A 17,209-nucleotide genomic window follows, 5' to 3' on the forward strand; every position below is an offset into this window, starting at 1 on the left:
GAGGATGACTTGCACCACTTGTCTCCAACAGCTGGCCTGATCCTTCTCCATCAGTAGCCATGATCCAGCCCCCTCAAGAAGCCTATCTTTGCCACCTCAGATTAGCCACTAGGCCTGAAAAGCAAGATAGGACCTTGGGATAAGGTTTACCTTCTCTCCTACCCTGCTGATGGTCAGCACCCTTACAGTAGTTTCCTGCAAGAGCTCTTTGCTTACTGTAGTACAGGTCTCCCCTCTGGAACTAGTCCACTTAATACACCTACCATTTTAGAGCAAAAATTCAAAATACTGGCTTTACGCTCCCCTGCCATATGTTAACTAGTATTACTTGCAAATGCTAAATCCTGTTAAGGAATCAGATCATAACTGTGGAAACAGGCTCGGTATTTTACGTAGTTTATAATATTTAGAGTCCTGCACACTGATTCATACCATCTGGCCCGACAGCACTGAGGCTTTCTTTATGCCAAGCGCGGTGCATCCAGCCCTCCCGCCCTGGCCATCACAGCCCTCCAGTGGAGATGCAGGAGGGAAGTCTGATGGCATCCATCCATTGTGGCTTGCTTTTGCTGGTCTGCCTTCTGGGCTGCTCTCAACCCAGCACAACTGCTTTTCAGTCAGGCTTGGCCAGACATGGCGTCACTTCTTCCTCTGTGCTGTCAAGGGAGAGCTTCACAGAAAAGAGCAGAGACCTATGGGGACTTCTGAGCACTTGCAGCCCACCCAGAGATAACCCCCACACCCAGCCCTGCAGAGTTGCTCTGTCTGTCTTGCCAAGCCCGCCAGGGCCCAGGCAGTCTCAAGGAAGAACGTTGTTAAGCAGGAACCCGAGGTACAAGCTTTGGTACACCACTCATTTCTCCATTAGCATCTCTCATTGCAAAGCAGCAGGAACAGCTGTTTTCATCTTTTTTTCCACCTCCTCGAAGGTGTGGGGGGGTGAGGAAGTTCACTTTTAACTACCACCCAAGTAGTGTTTAGACACTACCAGCATACTTCAGGACAAGACTGTTACATAGTCTGTCAGAAACCTGCTGGGATTTGTCTACTGGCTCTGTGCCAGTCATGCTTATGTTTTGTTTTTTATTATCTATCAAAACTTTTATTGAAAGCTTTTGCCTTCAGGCTTTTTAGATAGTTGCCCAAGTCCAAGAACTGTGGTGCTGTGCCTAAACCCAGGTGTGGCCACATACATACACAAATACCACTTAACAAAAAGCAAAGTTTACATCCTAGAGAATAGAATACCAGTCATGTTTCAGCTCTCCAGAGATTATGATGAAGACTTCATCACATTTGCAGTTTCTGTTCCCTGAGATGTCAATATCCCCTCCTCTCAAGGGATCCTTCTACCATTTCAAGGCTTATATAGGGAGTGGCAAAACAAATCAAGGAAATAGTTTTGGCATTAGAGAAACCATCTTAAACAATAAAGACCACATCAGGATGCTTGACAGAACCCAAACAAAACCTACTAAGAATATCCATAACTACATATATACCATAATTCTATCATATCCAAAAATTGACTCCCAAGTGTAAAGTCACAAAGACAAGAGTTTAATATTGACAAAAAAAAAAGCTTAAGTTAGTGGTATTTTCTTCCTTGAAATAACATACTGGTCATATGAAAGTCACCGAAGAGGTCTGCTTTTAGCTCGGAAGACTTTTACAGTTACAGCTGAATTCAAAAACCCTAATTCCAAATGTGTGATGTTAACACAAAACCTGAAAACTTAAGACCTGGAATAAAGAACAAATTCAGTTGTTAAGATTCTAGCAGTTACGTGAGGCCTTTCAACACCTTTACCATAACATGAAAAGTTCTTCAGCATCTTTCCCACCACCATTATTTCAAGATTCACAAGGTTCTTTAAAATACTAATGGGGTTAAATTGAAACCAAGCGCCATATGCTTGTAATGTCTTCTGTGAAATTCTGAAGCCACCCTGTTTCAATTATTTGGTTATTCAGTGCAGAAAGTTAAAGATCACAGAAGGTATAACAGCTTTTAATACTCCATTAATATTATAGATTAAAAATTATTGCATAGTCTTATGCATTTCCTAAAAGAGCGTTCTCTGGAAATTAAACATTTTAATATAAAAGGAGCAACTCTTTAAAACATGAATTGCTTTCACTACCTCGATCTTCTATCCTTTTTTGATTTGTCAGTACATTTGTCCATTGTTTTCTCATTGTCTCCTCTGCACTTGGGGCAATACCATTTCCCCTTTGGTTTGTAGGTGAGTCCAACACAAGAAAAGTGGAACCACTCAATAGGACACTGTTCGTTATCACATCCTATCATTTCGCCATAAGACACTTGGTTGCATAAGCAGTAAGTTGGTTCATTGGGATCAATTGCAAATTCTACAGGTGAAACCTCTCTCTCTTGTTTGGCTTTAGAGCGTTTTTTCTTCTTGGAAGATTTAGACCTTTTTTCTTTAGGTGGCTGATCATCGCAGTCATCAATACCATTTGCTATATGGCACAGATCACGGCTTTCGCTGGTTCGCTGGCGACGAGGTCTACGTGAAGATCTCTCTGGCTGGCAGGACTCCATCTTTGCCTTTTCTAGAGGCTTTTCGTTCTCAGACAGATCTTGAAAACACTGAGAGTGTGTTTCCATTTGCCGGGCTCTATTCTCTACCAGTTCTAGCATCTGAGTAACTATTTGAATTTTTTCATCTCCAAGTTCTTGGCTGTTGATTAATGCACGCTGAAGATGCTGCTGCAAGCGTTTCTTCTGAACAGGATCATTTTCTGACTTGTATTTTTCATAGACATCATCTATTTCTTTTAATGCTTCTATAAAATAAAGATAATAGGAATAATTACACAAGATGCAACATGCTCAAGAAAATATAGAAATGTATCCCTTAACTGATGAGAAATAGTACAATTATAGTATACCCTAGTGGGCTAGATCAGGTATTTTACTCAAGCTGCATGTGGTCATCAAATCAGTGTTTAAGATCACAATCCATTGCAAGAAAAAATTCTCAAGTTCTAAGAAAACGTCAAGCTTATTTTAGCCAATAGAAAAAGAAAGGGTAACCCAAGAAAGGGGACCATAGCTGCTGGAGCGTGGATAGTTCGGATCCTGCCTCCATCTGAAAAAAGCAGGAATTTCTTTTAGGAGTCCATGACAGTAGTTCCAAACCCCTGGCCTACAAACCAAAGCAATAGCTTATTGTATTGCAGCAAGAAATGTAGAATTCATATAATCATTATATATCATGATATATAAGACTCCAGAATTAGGATATGCAGGCCCTCTGCCTTCCCCTTCTTACTCATCTAAAGGTTTGGTATTACACTTTCAAGTAGACATAGTTATAAAAGGAGTATGACAACTGAAGTTACACAATAGAAAATTTACAATCAGGACTTAAATCAACTTAAACCACTCAAAATGCTTTTCCTATGACCAAGACAAATTACAGCAAGTTGCATTTTAAATCGAGGCTGAACTTTTCAGAATAGGGGACCTACCATTTAGTGCATCACAAGATATTTTTAAGCAACTAGTAATGAGCGGCTGACAGTTTGACTTCTAAGCTTTTCTTCTTGCAAGTCATGCAAAATAACTGGATGAGCTGCTATGAATCTTTCATAAAATTTAGTTCTTAGAAGCAAGCTTCATGAACCCAAATGTGAGATTAACAAATGCCTTATAAGCCAGTCTTAGTCTGTACTCTATTGTTCTATATTGCTGGATTTAAAAAAAAATATTTTCCAGACCAAAAGTTACATTAGATATACACATAAAAGACAGAGAAATTGATAACAAGGAAACAGATTAGTAGAACTGACAATGAAACCTGATGCAGTGTTAGATACAGTACCAGTTCCTTCAGAAACAACTTAAGGATTTTCTTTGAACAGGCAAGGGAATTTATGAATGATACTAAACTATTTACTTGTAAAGTGAGAAGATACGCAGTACAATCTATCTTCCTAAAGATCTGCGTTTCGCAAACTGCTTTTCATTTTTAAAGAATTTGTGTGCATTGTACAGTTGTGAAACGATTCAAGCTTGTGCTAAATGGAAGCCATAGATATTATCTCAACATTGTTCACAGTGATATTTTTTCCTGCTGACATCTTGAAACAGTAGCTTAAGCATGAACGGCCACTTTTTACTATAAATTCTGAAATCTATATGACAACAGGAGCCAACAGCATTTTGTTCTGTTCCAGGCTTTCGCTAGGGGAAGATAAAAATCACTACTCTGCTCGTCCAATAACTCAATCTATTTTTTCTCAATACTAGCATTCCAGCTACCATTAAAAACACAAGCTTTGGTTCCCTGCATCTTCAGCTGCATTGCTTGACTGTTGCCCTTACAGGGGGGAAAAAAAAAAAAAATCACCTTACTCTCTGCTCCTGAAAAGCATGGAGCAAGGTATGTTGTATACTGTTGAACTAGCAAGGCATAACCAGAGTACAATATTCTGCAGCCTCATTATCTCCCACCCAGGGTTTTTATACGGGGGAGGGGGGAAGTGTAGGTGTAGTTACACATATTTCCCTCATTGGGAATGCCCGGCCCAGAGAAACCACAAGCAGTATCTGTTTGCTTTTTCACACTGTGACAGAGAACAACATTCACCCTACATTGATTATTTCCTGGATGCAGCCTGTGAAGATACACTGAACACTTTAAATGGATTACCACCCACTAGAAAGAGGAAAGCACTTTTGGACTGACAGAGGTGCAGGTTCACCAAACTCCTTGTTGGTCCCTAAGATTAGAGAAGGATCCATATACCATAGCTCTAAAACCTGTTAAAAAAAAAAAAACACCACCAAAAAACCCACAAAGACACCAACACAAACCAGGGCCAAGTGTTCATTACAGATAATCTGATTAAGTTTGGTGGAGCTAATAAAAGCTAAAAGGATTTCAGTTTTCCAAGCACAGGAGTGGCTTTGTCCCTCCTGCATGAACTATCAGTACCTTTTAAATTAGCTGAAATTATATATCACTGCTTTTATATCTTCAGACTCGGGCCTAAAATATTTTTATCCAATTTCTGGGGTTTCGGGTTCTTGTTCTTTTTTTAAAAAGAGTTGAAGGCTTTGGTAAAACTAGCAGCAAACTTCTGCTTTGGCCCAGTATTGTATTAGTGGCTGGAGAAATACATATAGGAGAGATAGCGTGAATAAAAAAATGAATCTATTCGAGACAGATATGGCGCGTTGGCTAGTCACCACAGGTCAGGTAAAGAGCCTGCTAGGCAGTGCAGCCTTGACTAAGAATTCAAAATGCTGCAGACAAGCCTATGAGCCCTTTAGACTTTTAAAAACACCAAACTTACAAAAGCCTTTTCGTATGTATCCTCCCGGGTAATTAGAAAGATAATTGGAAGAATCCGTTTACAATAGCGATCTTCTGAGGTGGCCCGTTTAACGTCTGAAAGGCTTTAACAGTCCCCCCTCACCCAGACCGGAGAAAGCCTCCTCCCACCGCGCAGGTACGGCTCCAGTTCCCACTCCACGGAACCAAATCCCGCCCCCCCCCGCTCCTGCCGTGGGTCCACGCCACTCGGCCTCTGCTGCCCGGTTCAAGCAGCAATGCTCCTCAGGAGCAGATCCCATCTTACAATTAGGCGGTAGGGCAGTAATTAGGAGTTAAAGGTACCGCAGCCCGAGCGTGCGAGCTGGAACGGATCTAACTGATACTGAACCGGCGTTTCGAAGCCGCCGTGACTCTGGCTGAAGTTCGGGGGAACTTCCCGCTCTACGGGCCCTCTCCATGCCCCCAAGGAAGGCTGCTAACGCTTCACGCAGCCTCCCCCCGCCCCGCCCTCCGTGCGCCAACCGGCAGCGCCCCGGGCCGGAGAGGAGCGATTTACCCCAGGCCGGGAAAGGGGCGGGACGGAAAACTGTGAAACCGATTCTCGCGTCCCCACCTCCCGCAGCACCGCCGACAGTTCAACCAGCGGCGCTGCCCGCCGGGGAGGGGCGGGGCGGCCCCCCCTCCCCCCGCGGAGCCGGGGCCTAGCACCGGGCAGCGAGGCACCGCCGGCCCCCACCGCCCCCGGGGCGGGGCCGCCGCCGCCGCTGCGGGGCGTCCTCCCCCGGGAGGGACCGGCCGCCGCCCGCCCCAGCAGACACGGAGCGCCGCGCAGGCCCCGGCAAGCGGCCCAACCCGGCGCCCACCCTCCCCCCCTCCACCGGGCCCGCCCCGGCTCCAGCCCCTCCGCGCCGGGCGCATGTGCGGCGGGCGGCCGCCCCCCTTCCCTTCCCTCCCCTCCCCCCCCGCCCGGTGCCCTGTGGCGGAGGCCGCGTCCCGCGGCAGCGCCCACCTTGGCACTGCGTGTCCATCTCCCGCAGCAGCGAGGCGTTGCGCTGGATGTCCAGCGGCAGCGACTCCACGCACTCCAGGTAGTCCTGCACGTAGAGCGAGAGCAGCCGGGCCCGCTCCCCGCCCGGCGCCGCCGGCCCCGCCACTAGCTGCGGCCCCGCCAGCATCATCCCCCCGCGCCAGCAGCACATCCGCCGCCGCCGCGCCGCCCGCACCGGGCGCGGGGTCCCCGCGGCGGCCCCGCTCCGCTCCCTCCTCCTTCTCTTCCTCCTGCCGCCGCCGCCCCCTTTCTGCCCGCCGGGGGCCGAGCTGCGCGGGCCGGGCCGAGGCGCCGCGGGGAGCGCTGAGGGGTGAGTGCCTCACCGGGCCGGGCCGGGCCGCCCCTCCGCGGGGTCCCGCGCCCCTTCCCGCCGCCGTGCCGCCGCCGAAGCAAAACCCACTCGGAGCCCCCGCCCCTGACCGCCCGGCTGCGCGCATGCGCGAGGCCCTGCCCTTATAAGGCGCGGCTGGCGGCCCTGCGAGGGGTTCGCATTCTCCCGCCTTCCCCTCGTGCCCGTTCCTATTGGCCCGACGCGCGGCAAGGGGCGGGAGCCAGCGCGGAGGCGGAGCCTCTCTTAAAGGCGCATGCCGGCACTGTTCGGCGCCCGGGCGGAGCGGGGACCCCGTCGGGGGGCGGCGTGGGGTCACCGCCTGACGGAGGCGGCCGCCGCAGGGGGGCAGGGGGAGCCGCTGCTCGCGCCCCGCAGCCCGACGGCGGCTCAAAGCGAGGCGGCTGCGACCGAGCGGCTCGCCCCGCCCCTCCCCGCGCCAGGTGCCCCGGCGGCGCCCGGGTGTGGGCGGGGGCGGGCGGCCGTTGCGGGGGGCGCTGAGGCGACACGCGCGCGCGGCGGGGAGCCGGGGGGCTCCTCCAACGTCTGGGCGCGTTCGCCCGTGGGGCACCGCCGCGGTGCCTGCGCCCGCCATCTCTGCGCCCAGCCTCCGCGGGCCGCCGCCCTCCCTGAGGGGCAGCCGGGGCCGGCACGAGTCCGCCTGCCGCGGGCGCCACCCTGCTGCACCTGCGTGAGGTGAAGGGAGCAGAAATGACCGCCAGGGGCGGGTAGTCCCGTTCTGCCTCCGGCTCTCGGGCAGCTCCTGCCGCTGCACAGTTGTTGGCAGGGCAGGGAGCTCGGAGGCTCCATGGGCCGCCAGTGGCGCAGGGCAGAGATCCACGAGGGTCCCTCAGGGGCGTCTCCTGCTCTCGTGAGGTGTGTTTGTTACCACTGGTGAGCGCCTGTCTTCCCTCAGGCCCCTCCGTGTTCATTTGTTCTTCCCAAAACATTCTTTGACCCTGGAGACGTTGAGTTTATCTCAAGGATAGCTTGCGGCTGTCATGGATTACACTTGTTGCTTGTGTAGGCCGTGACGCTCTTCACTACATTTTCAGTGACAACCCTGAACCTTCCCACACTTTCAGGAGATAATACAAAAAAGCCCAGAGCAACCAGAAGAGTGCATAAGTTTTACATGCTGTGCTGAAGCCTCACCCTTTGCTCTGTCCTCTCATTTTCTTGGAAAATTTTGGCACACAAAATAATCTGTTAGCACTAACAGCACTAACTCTCTCGAAATGCACCTTTCCAAAGGTATTGTGTCTGTCAGGAGGGGAATGCGAGTAAATTTTATTGCAATAAAATGTATATACGCATTAAGTTGTTTGCAGGTGGCTTGTGTATTTCTCTCCCAAACGCTGTTGTGAGCTGTATCTGCAACAGTTTATTTCTGAAGAGCAATTTTCATCATGAGGTGAGGTTTGTGCCGATAGCACAGTGACAGGCTATGTGCAGGGAAGGCAAATTTCTGTCTGATAGACAAGAGTGTGCTCCATAGTCAAGCTCTTCTCACTGTAGCAGTTGATAGGGTGAGGCATCTAATTAATTCATATCCTCCAACTGTAAGAAGCAGCAGTTTAGACTGTTCTTGCCCATAATAAAAGCTACCTGATTTAGTTTTAAAGAGCGAAATGATTTGTGATAAACTATTACTGAGTGACATTTTATCCTGAGGAATCATTTCAGAGAATTTTAAATAAGGTGTCAAAGAAGTTTAGCCTTTTAAAACACACTCACCTGCCAACAAATCTCCCAATTTTGACAGAGTATACTGTCTTTCCCAAGGCTGTTGCAGAATTTGTATCAAATGTTGGCCACAACAAATAGAGTAGGAAACAAAAGTAGAAATACACTTTTTAGCTATGTACTTTTTCCCACTAGAAGAATGATATAAAGCAGATAGAATTACTAAAAGGTTGAGATTTCAACCCCACCTCTCTTTCAGACATCTTTACTATATGAATAATAATTGGTAAGCATCAGGAAGAAAAACAATCTTGTGGAGTCTTGAAACATCCTGAGGAGACCTGTACATTTTGCAGTATGTTGCGTTTATATTTCAGGAACCTGAAAAAAAGTGGGGAAAAATAAGACATCTGGCAAACTTAGAAAAAACAGCATCAGAGATGACTGAATTCAAGGGTAAAATGAAAAAAAATAAAATCCAACCCCCAAAAAAACCCTTCTGGCGTACATTCCTACCTATATGTAAGTGGCCAGCACTAAGAGAGCACCCGTACTAGTCCTGCAGATAACATTGCAGGATGGCATGATCTGGAGTAGTGGTTAAGCAGCAGCACAGGCTGCACAGAGAGCTTGCATGGTCTCCATCTTTGGACATTTTCAGAGCCTAACTGGATGAGGCCTGGCACAACCTGATCTGGCTGTGAAGCTGGCTCTGCTTTGATGGCTTCCAGAGGATCCCTTCCAGCATACTTTTTTTCTATGATTCTGTGAATACATGATCTGTGCCAGATGGCTCCATGGCTAGTCCTACGACAAAATTAGTGTGTTGAACTTTGCTGACTTTGTCTGACCAGCCCCACAGATCAGCATCTCACATGATGGCAGTCTGCCAGTGTTATTTTCTTAAGACCCCAGTTCACAGAAGTATTTAAACATGTTCTTAACTTTCAACTCATGCAGCTGCTAAGCTGGTATCCTACGTTGACAGTGATTTTCATACGTCTACGTCTAAGATGTTGAGTAATTGTTGCTGTAGATGGATGACTTTGCCCAAGTCAGCAATGTGTTGGCAAGTTCATAAAAATGAATGAAAACAAAGTTGTAGGCAGTGCTTTCAAAACATTCGTTATTACACTGATGTCACTCTGGCCAAAAAAACAGGAAGTCTGCAACTCGGTATGTTCATGTTTGTAAGAGGACACCTTAATCTTAAAATCCGTAACAGCAGTAAAACCAGCTGCTGCTTTTTTGGGTGTTGTGACAGCTCAGATTAATGAAGCTAAACTGCAGATCACTTTATGCTGCTTGTCTCATTTTTGTGCAAATAGATTTAGAAAGTGAAAATAACATAGTTACCTTCGCTTCCATCGGCAGTAAACCACTGAAACTTTATTGTATGGTGTTCATTGCTGTCACTTCTGTGTAGCTGAGACCTCATCAACTGAATTCTTTCATATAATATTAACAGATAACACTTCCTGTACAGGCCAAAAGCACTACCTGTATACCATTGCAAAAGGACCTGAGTTAATATAAGTGGTACAATATTCTTTAGAAGGATGTTGTCTGTTTTGAGGGGTTGTGTTTCTGCTTATAGTAAGTTAGACTGACTGTATCGTTCTGCCATCTCATGAAGAAATAAAGCTGGGAAATAGAGATTTCCCCTAGAGAGCAGAAAAATAAAGCAAAAATGTTCGTTAAAAATGAACATGTTATTGAAAAGTAAAGTTAATTACAATTACAATTACATGTTAATTTAAAAGTAACACTTCAGCATCACTTTTTTTTCCTAACAAGAAACAGTGTGTTGCTAAAGAAATAGCCAATAAAGTCTTTTTAAAATAATTCACATTTGTTACAGGTGGTTTCTGTGCTAAAAACTTGCTGTTTGTCACTATGGGGGAAGCAGTATCTAAGGTACAGCAGAGATCAGCTAACATTTCCTGAATTTAAATGTTGTCTGCTGCTTTTGAACACTAAAATAAAGATTTAAATTTTGGGTAGTCTTAAGAATGCAACAGTAATGTTAGACCAGATTTCCCTAGGAAGAAGAAGCCTTAGCTTGATGCATGTTTGAAGCCTTAGGGAAGAGGAAAGCAAGAGTAGCAGGATGAATTCTCTGGTTTGATTGTGCCTCAAAATGGCTAGGAGCAAGCGCTGGAGAACTTTGATGCATTGGACTGAAGTTTGCAGGTTGATAGCCTCTGCGACCCAATTATGTCTCTTCTTTCAATGACTGTTTGTGAGAGTAATCTGGAGATAAGAGGCAGCATGATAGAGCAAAACCCTGCTATTTGTGGTGATGGACAAGCAGAATAACCACACATTTCCACCAACCCTCTCCACTGAGTGGAGAATTGTCAGCTTCAGTTGACATTCACAGTGGTATCAGGGATGTGTTATTAGGGTGTATTGCATAAAACCTGCCTCAGTGATTGTCTTCCAAGAGTAAATAATACACAGAAGCCCTATATTCAATTTATTCAGATTTATTTATATGTCTCTAAGCTACCCCCACTTTTCATGGAGAATAGATCCCAACAGTTTTGTTTCTTTATCATTTCCCTGTATAGTTTTTAAAAGTCACAATCAGAGTATTCCCCTTCTCGTTGTGAAAGATTATTTCATTATACTATAGATTTTACCATGATAAAATATTTCCAGATATATAATCCAAATCTTATTTTCCCTATTTTCAGTTTTGCCTCTCATCTTTCATAACCCTGATTTTACATCCTCAAATCATAGCTGATTCCTGTCCTGTTTCACCTAATAATACACAAGTTGGTTAGATTTTTTTCAGATTTCCATTGATAGCCCAGGAAGAGTTTCAGCCCATGGAAAAAATAATGAAAAGCAGCATTATTGATGAGGACAAGTCCATAAGGAGCTGTAATTGTGAAAGACCTACTTAGCATTTAGTGGAAATGCTCAATGGATGATAACAGGATGCTTCTTTTAAGCAAATGGAACAGAACTAATTTTTGATGATACGTATTTCTTGGCAGGTATGATTCTCTGGTTTCCATGAGATGAAGAGGATGAAGAAGTCTCCAAGATACCAAGAAAAAAAACACAAAGAAAATAATGAATCAGTATGGCCATAGTTGACCTTCATATAGGTGATATTCCAGGAAGAGGCTATCCTTGCCAGAGCTACAGAGGTAGTAGCGTGTTTGTCCGGGTAAGCTATTCTTGAAAACTTCTCTAACATCAGGTCATTCAAAAAAGATACTTTCCTGTACTGACAGATGTCATTGCTTTTGACTTTCCTTAAATATTAGGCTTGATTTATCTGGTGGAACACAAATCATATGGAAACCACCATTATTATTTTTCTTTTTCATTTACACAAGAATAGGACACCTAAAAATAAGACATGGGCTAACATCAGATCATTTCAGTAAGGTGAAAAACTAAACCAGTACATTTCCTGAAAACACTGGTGTGGTTTTTTTGCCCTGCTAGCCCCATCCTCAGCTGTGTCAAAGAGCTCTCTAGCACCAAGTAACAAACGTCCCACTGATCAGGAGATGTATATTCTTCCTCATCCAAATGCAAACATCTGTTGAAAAACTGAAGCGGTTCCAAGTTTTCTGCCAATATGCTCTAAAAGAAAATCCCTTCCTGAGCCCAAATTAGTGATCAGTTGACTTCTTCTTGGAAGAAGGCAGCTGCAATATCCAGCTCATCTTTTTTCTTCAAACTGATAAGTTCTGTTTATCTCACCACAAACAGAGTGAAAAATTAAGTGTGCAAACTAAGTTTATTTCGTGCTTTGTTTTGTAGTAACTATTTACCTTTTTTTACAGTTCTTCCCATTCAGCTTCCATACTCTAATCCCATGGCTGTACCCAGAAGTGTTTTGAGAAGTTGATAGGCCCAAGGCAGGAGGTGTTAAGGAATTCACTTTTATATGACATCATTGCTTCCATCAGAGCATAATGACATGTTGTTGTTTTGTTTTGAGCAGAACCACACTGCTTCTTTTTGAGAGTATCCGCTCTGTTCAGAATGCCCTCCGGAAGTCGGCAGGACTGGACACCACCAACTTCTCGCAGGTGCTATGGAGCGTGCTGGCTGGTACAGGAACTGCACCTCCTTAGAGGAGGGGGATGCTGCGAACCAGCTGAGGGGCAGCATCTGGCTGCTGCCATGAGTAGAGACAGCCACATGGATCATTCCCTGTCGTTTACAACATGGATCTGGCCACTCATAGCTGAAGGAAGATGTCCCTGTTTTCCTCTCAGAGGAAAAAGAGAGGAATTTTCTCTTTTCTATTTGTGAAAGAAAAGAGCTTTCAGACAATAACTCTTCTTCCTCACCTACTGTTTTAAAGCATAAATGATCGGTGGATTTGCTCCAGAGCCAATCACCATGCCAAAGAACTCGGGAAGTGTGCAGATGATATTTAGAGAAGCCCAGTGAGGAATGGTAACAAGTTAATCTTATGCAAATACGTGGCAACTGTCTTTATTGTCTTACTTGAGCCCTGAAGCTTGATCCACTTTCGTTCAAGTAAATGGAAGAATCCAGGTGACTTTAGTGAAAAAGAACGGAGCCCCTCCTGCCCACAATAAACAAAGGATTTTTTGTGTGCTCTTACCTGAGCTACATGCTAACATGCATGCTGCGTTTCTGTGATTCTGCTATTCAGCACAGCTCATGTGAAAAACACACTCTTACTTCTTCCTCTTGCGAGGCAAAAACATACACAATCACACCTTTGTAATCAAGATTGCGAAATGAGGGCAGCAGTGCACCTGCAGGAACCTTCAGTAGTTGATGGTTTAAGACATTCATAATACTCTCCCATATGTGGATGTTAATTTTCCTTTCCAACTCAGGAAATAAAGGTGGGACTCATCCAGCCAAATATGTTGAATGAGAGAAAATCTTAGTATACATAGGTCTTGCCCTAAAAATGTCTCCACTGAATGTAAGGAGAGCTCAGGTCTGTTGTCACAGATGTCAGTGAAATGAATTCCACTCTGTATGCAGAAATGCAGTAATTACATGCCTATAATTACCATTTATGAATTTCAGAGTTCCCCTGAAAACTCAAAGAGAGTTTTGGCATACGTCATTAAAACTCCACACTAAACAGGAGGAAGCCTCATTTTATTTCCCTCCTAGTGTGGATTTTTTTTTTCTCTTTAGAATGTGCTTATCCAAACCTAGTACAAATGATTAATTTCTACTGCAACTGAAAAGCCACTGCAAATAGCACCAGAGAGTAATTTCATATCTTCAGAATAAGTCTGTAGCACCAAGTCACTTGCATTATGTGTTTCTTAGGGGTGCTGCTGCTATGCAGATTTTTCAGTCACAACGCTTACTCCAAGTTACCAAAAATTAGTACCAGCAATTAAGCACCACGCAGCCACTCGCTCACTCCTCCCCCCTCCCAGGGGATGGGGAGGAGAACCAAAAAAAAAGTTAAACTTGCAGGTTGAGATAAGAAGTTTAATAAATAAAATATAATAATAACAACAATAATAATAGTAATGAAAAGTAATATAACAAAAAGAGAGAAATAAAACCCAAGAAAAGACAAGTGATGCAGGGTGCAGTTGCTCACCACCTGCTGACCAATGCCCGAGCTGCGATCGGCCCCTCCCGGCCAACTTCCCCCAGAGTTTATATACTGACCATGATGCCCTATGGTATGGAATAGCCCTTTGGCTAGTTGGGGTCAGCTGTTCCAGCAATGCTCCCTCCCAGCTTCTTGTGCACCTGCTCGCTGGCAGAGCTTGGGAAACTGAAAAATCCTTAACTTAGGATAAGCCCGACTTAGCAACAATTAAAACATCAGTGTGTTATCAACATTATTGTCACACAGCACTGTACCAGTTACTAGGAAGAAAATTAACTCTGACCCAGATGAAACCAGGACACTGATGTACGCTTTTTTCCAAGAACTGACAGAATTTACATTTGCTTTATTATTCCGTTGTAATTGTGAGAAAAATGATTGGTTAAACAAGATTAATAGATCCTTAGCCTCTCAGCCATCCTCTTCCCCAAAATAATAAACAGAAATGTGACGTTTTCTCCAAACTAAGGAAGGATTCAGGGTGGAAGGCTATTGTCAAAATATGGGCAGCATCTGACTGAATATAGCTTGTCTCTTAGACTGCAGTTAAAATGTAAAACACTAGAGGATTTAGAAAACCAGGCACACATTGGTTAGGTTGGCTTTCTTATTAGTGACAATATCTTTTGCCCAGTGTGATTCATCTCTGACAGTGGCATGTAAAACAAGTCATTTCACAGTCCACTTGGGCCTAACAATTAACGTTACTTGACCATCAGTGACAACTGAAAAGTAGGCTCAGATGTCGGAGCTGAACAATGCTTTTCTAGTTGCAGCAATGTTACTGGAGGAAGAAAATACCTAACTAGTAACCACTGGCACCCAGTCTTCCATTGCCTTAGCAACAGGCAGTTGTGCTCAGAAATTATCATGTGCCATTTTCAAAATTAGTCTACAACATATTTGAAACTATTAGCAGGTATCAACATTAAACCTGTTTTTCTGATGCTCATATGAGTGTGTCTTCAATGCAGGTGGGAAACTTCTGCTGTCATGTACAAAAGGCCAGCCATACGTCTGAACAGTCATGTGTAAGTGCTGATAACACTCCACTCAGGCCAGCTCTACACTGGCAAGTATCCTAGCTCAGCCACGTGCAGGAACTGTCTTCCTGTCATCACAGGGGTTCAGTGAAATTGCACAGGTTTAAATTCATGCAAGGAAGAGGAGCGGAATTAATCACAGCTTCAAAATTGATACATCCTGACAGCAGACTTAAAATGGGGGGTGGTGCAGGGGTAACGGGCATCAATGACAGTATTTTCTTAAAAACACATAACCTAGCTAATGGCAATATCTTTGCCGTGGCAGTGGCAACTCACAGAACCATCTAGAAAGCGCACAAATACCAGTTAATCATTGTTAAATGGACAAAGAGTGTGGCATATTATACGCTATGCAAAACACTGCAAAAATGCACATTTTAGCTGAACAAAAAGCTTAAAAAATATTCTACAAAGCAGATATTGCTGTTATTTTCTCTGCAGTTTGCAACTTACAAAGCTGGGGGACAGATCTGCCTGGTGAAGGAGAGAGACCGTATCAGAACTCTTTCAGTGTGTGCTTTTTCCCCTCAGTCTCTGGACCACTAGATCATGTCAGCTCATTGTCAACTATAGTCAAGATGAGTTTGATTTTTGACATACTCTCTCCTGTTAACAAATTTCCAGACCAACACCCACCATAGCTGACGAGTGAGAGAATTTTGTCCACACACAGAGAAAACCAGTCCAAACTGTTAAGGTGCTATAGTGTAATCTTTAGGGCCAAAAAAGAAAAACAAACCCACATCAGTCACTGCACAAGCTTCAGCTTGTCTACACAAGCTTGTCTGCAGTCTTCAGCCTGTACTGCATGTGCTACCTGCACTACAGAGGGATGACAGCTCATGAAACGTTAGCTTCATAGAGCCTTAGCTAATATCCTTTTTAGCAGATGAAACTAGGACACTGGGATTTCATTACAGTTTCTCAACCAAAAAAACCCAGAGAACTTCATAGAGCTGTGCCCTAGTTTAGTTGTTTCTTTTGGGATGGGTTGATAACATTTTAATTTGAAATCTCTTATTTTCCCATGTACATATAGCCAATCACGTGAAGAATTATGGGAGAGCAGAGAGAAAGACACTCAAGTAGTTCAAACGGCTGAGATGGCAACCAAAATGACAGCTCAAGCCAGGAGGTTTGTCAGCCCCTGGTGCACTCTTTCAACGCTCTTGTGTGAAGCAGTCAGAGCTGTCATAGCTAGTTCTGCACAGAGCTGCTCCTGCTCTGCACGCTGGTCTCCTCTGCCTGCCACAGGGGTCTGACGCAGCTGAAAAGGTGTCACTGTGAGGATGTTGCTGGAAGAAGAATAGCAGATGTTGGACACCAATGGGGTTTGCAAACTGTACTGTGCCTACAGATAGGCCATGTGCCTGTTGTGCGACCAGGAAAAAGGACACTGCTAGTTCAGCAGGCCTGGGCTCACTGCAGGAGCTAGGAAAGCAGGAACCAGAAGGAAGGGGTGGCTCTGGGCTGCTTGGGTGCTGTTTGAGTAAGGGGAGCATAAATCATGTTTTTTGTGCCTGAGACATGTTATTTTGGGGATCTCTGCTAGTGCTGTTCTGTTGTGCTTCATACCCAGACATGACCGTAGGGCAACAGCAGGTGTAATTCCATGGCGTCAGGCATGGTTATGTGTTACTTGCTTGACATACCAAAGGCAAGAACAGTGCTGCCTATGAAACTAATTCAGTTTATCAGCATGACTTGTACTTATGTGCACGATTGCTGCAGGCAGCAGCATCTTGTAGTAGTGGGGAGTGTAAGCATCAGAATCTGCCTCGAGTGGGCTAGTAACACTGGTGGCACTCACAGGTCAGCAGTGCTGGCCTTCTCTGGGGATGGGGGTGAGCAGGGGAAGGCAGGGGTATGCCCTGGACAAGCTTGACGTCTGTGCTCTTTGTACTGTCACTCGGCTACGCACCAGACTCTCCCGTTCGATGTTTAACTTCTGCGTGGTGCAAACAAACGAACGTGACAACATAGTGCTGACCTCTTGCTTCTTCCTGGTGCAGGGAAGGAAGGATAAGCCTCAGCGGGTGGGGAGAGGCCGGACCGAGTCTGTGCGCCCGGAGGCGCTCTGAGCCCGGAGGGGTGTGAGGAGATGAGGGTGCGGGACCGGCGGCCTGTCAGCCGGCGGGCGGCAGCGTCTCCTCCCGCACACCGCTCTGCCGCAGCCCGCTGTCCGTCGGCGCTCGG

At 45.3% G+C, this 17,209-nt stretch overlaps 1 protein-coding gene across 1 annotated transcript; it reads right to left on the reverse strand.

Moving 5' to 3' along the window:
* Positions 1 to 1,539: 1,539 nt before the first annotated feature.
* Positions 1,540 to 6,726, reverse strand: ING2 (inhibitor of growth family member 2). Its single transcript, XM_074822762.1, has 2 exons — positions 6,319 to 6,726; positions 1,540 to 2,811 (listed from the first exon to the last, which is right to left on the reverse strand). Exons 1-2 carry the CDS (start codon positions 6,506 to 6,508, stop codon positions 2,141 to 2,143), a joined length of 861 nt encoding a protein of 286 aa, XP_074678863.1. The 5' UTR covers positions 6,509 to 6,726; the 3' UTR covers positions 1,540 to 2,140.
* Between the last annotated feature and the right edge of the window lie 10,483 nt (positions 6,727 to 17,209).

The sequence above is a fragment of the Strix aluco genome, chromosome 4 (assembly GCF_031877795.1).
Source record: "Strix aluco isolate bStrAlu1 chromosome 4, bStrAlu1.hap1, whole genome shotgun sequence".
Classification (NCBI taxonomy): Eukaryota; Metazoa; Chordata; class Aves; order Strigiformes; family Strigidae; genus Strix; species Strix aluco.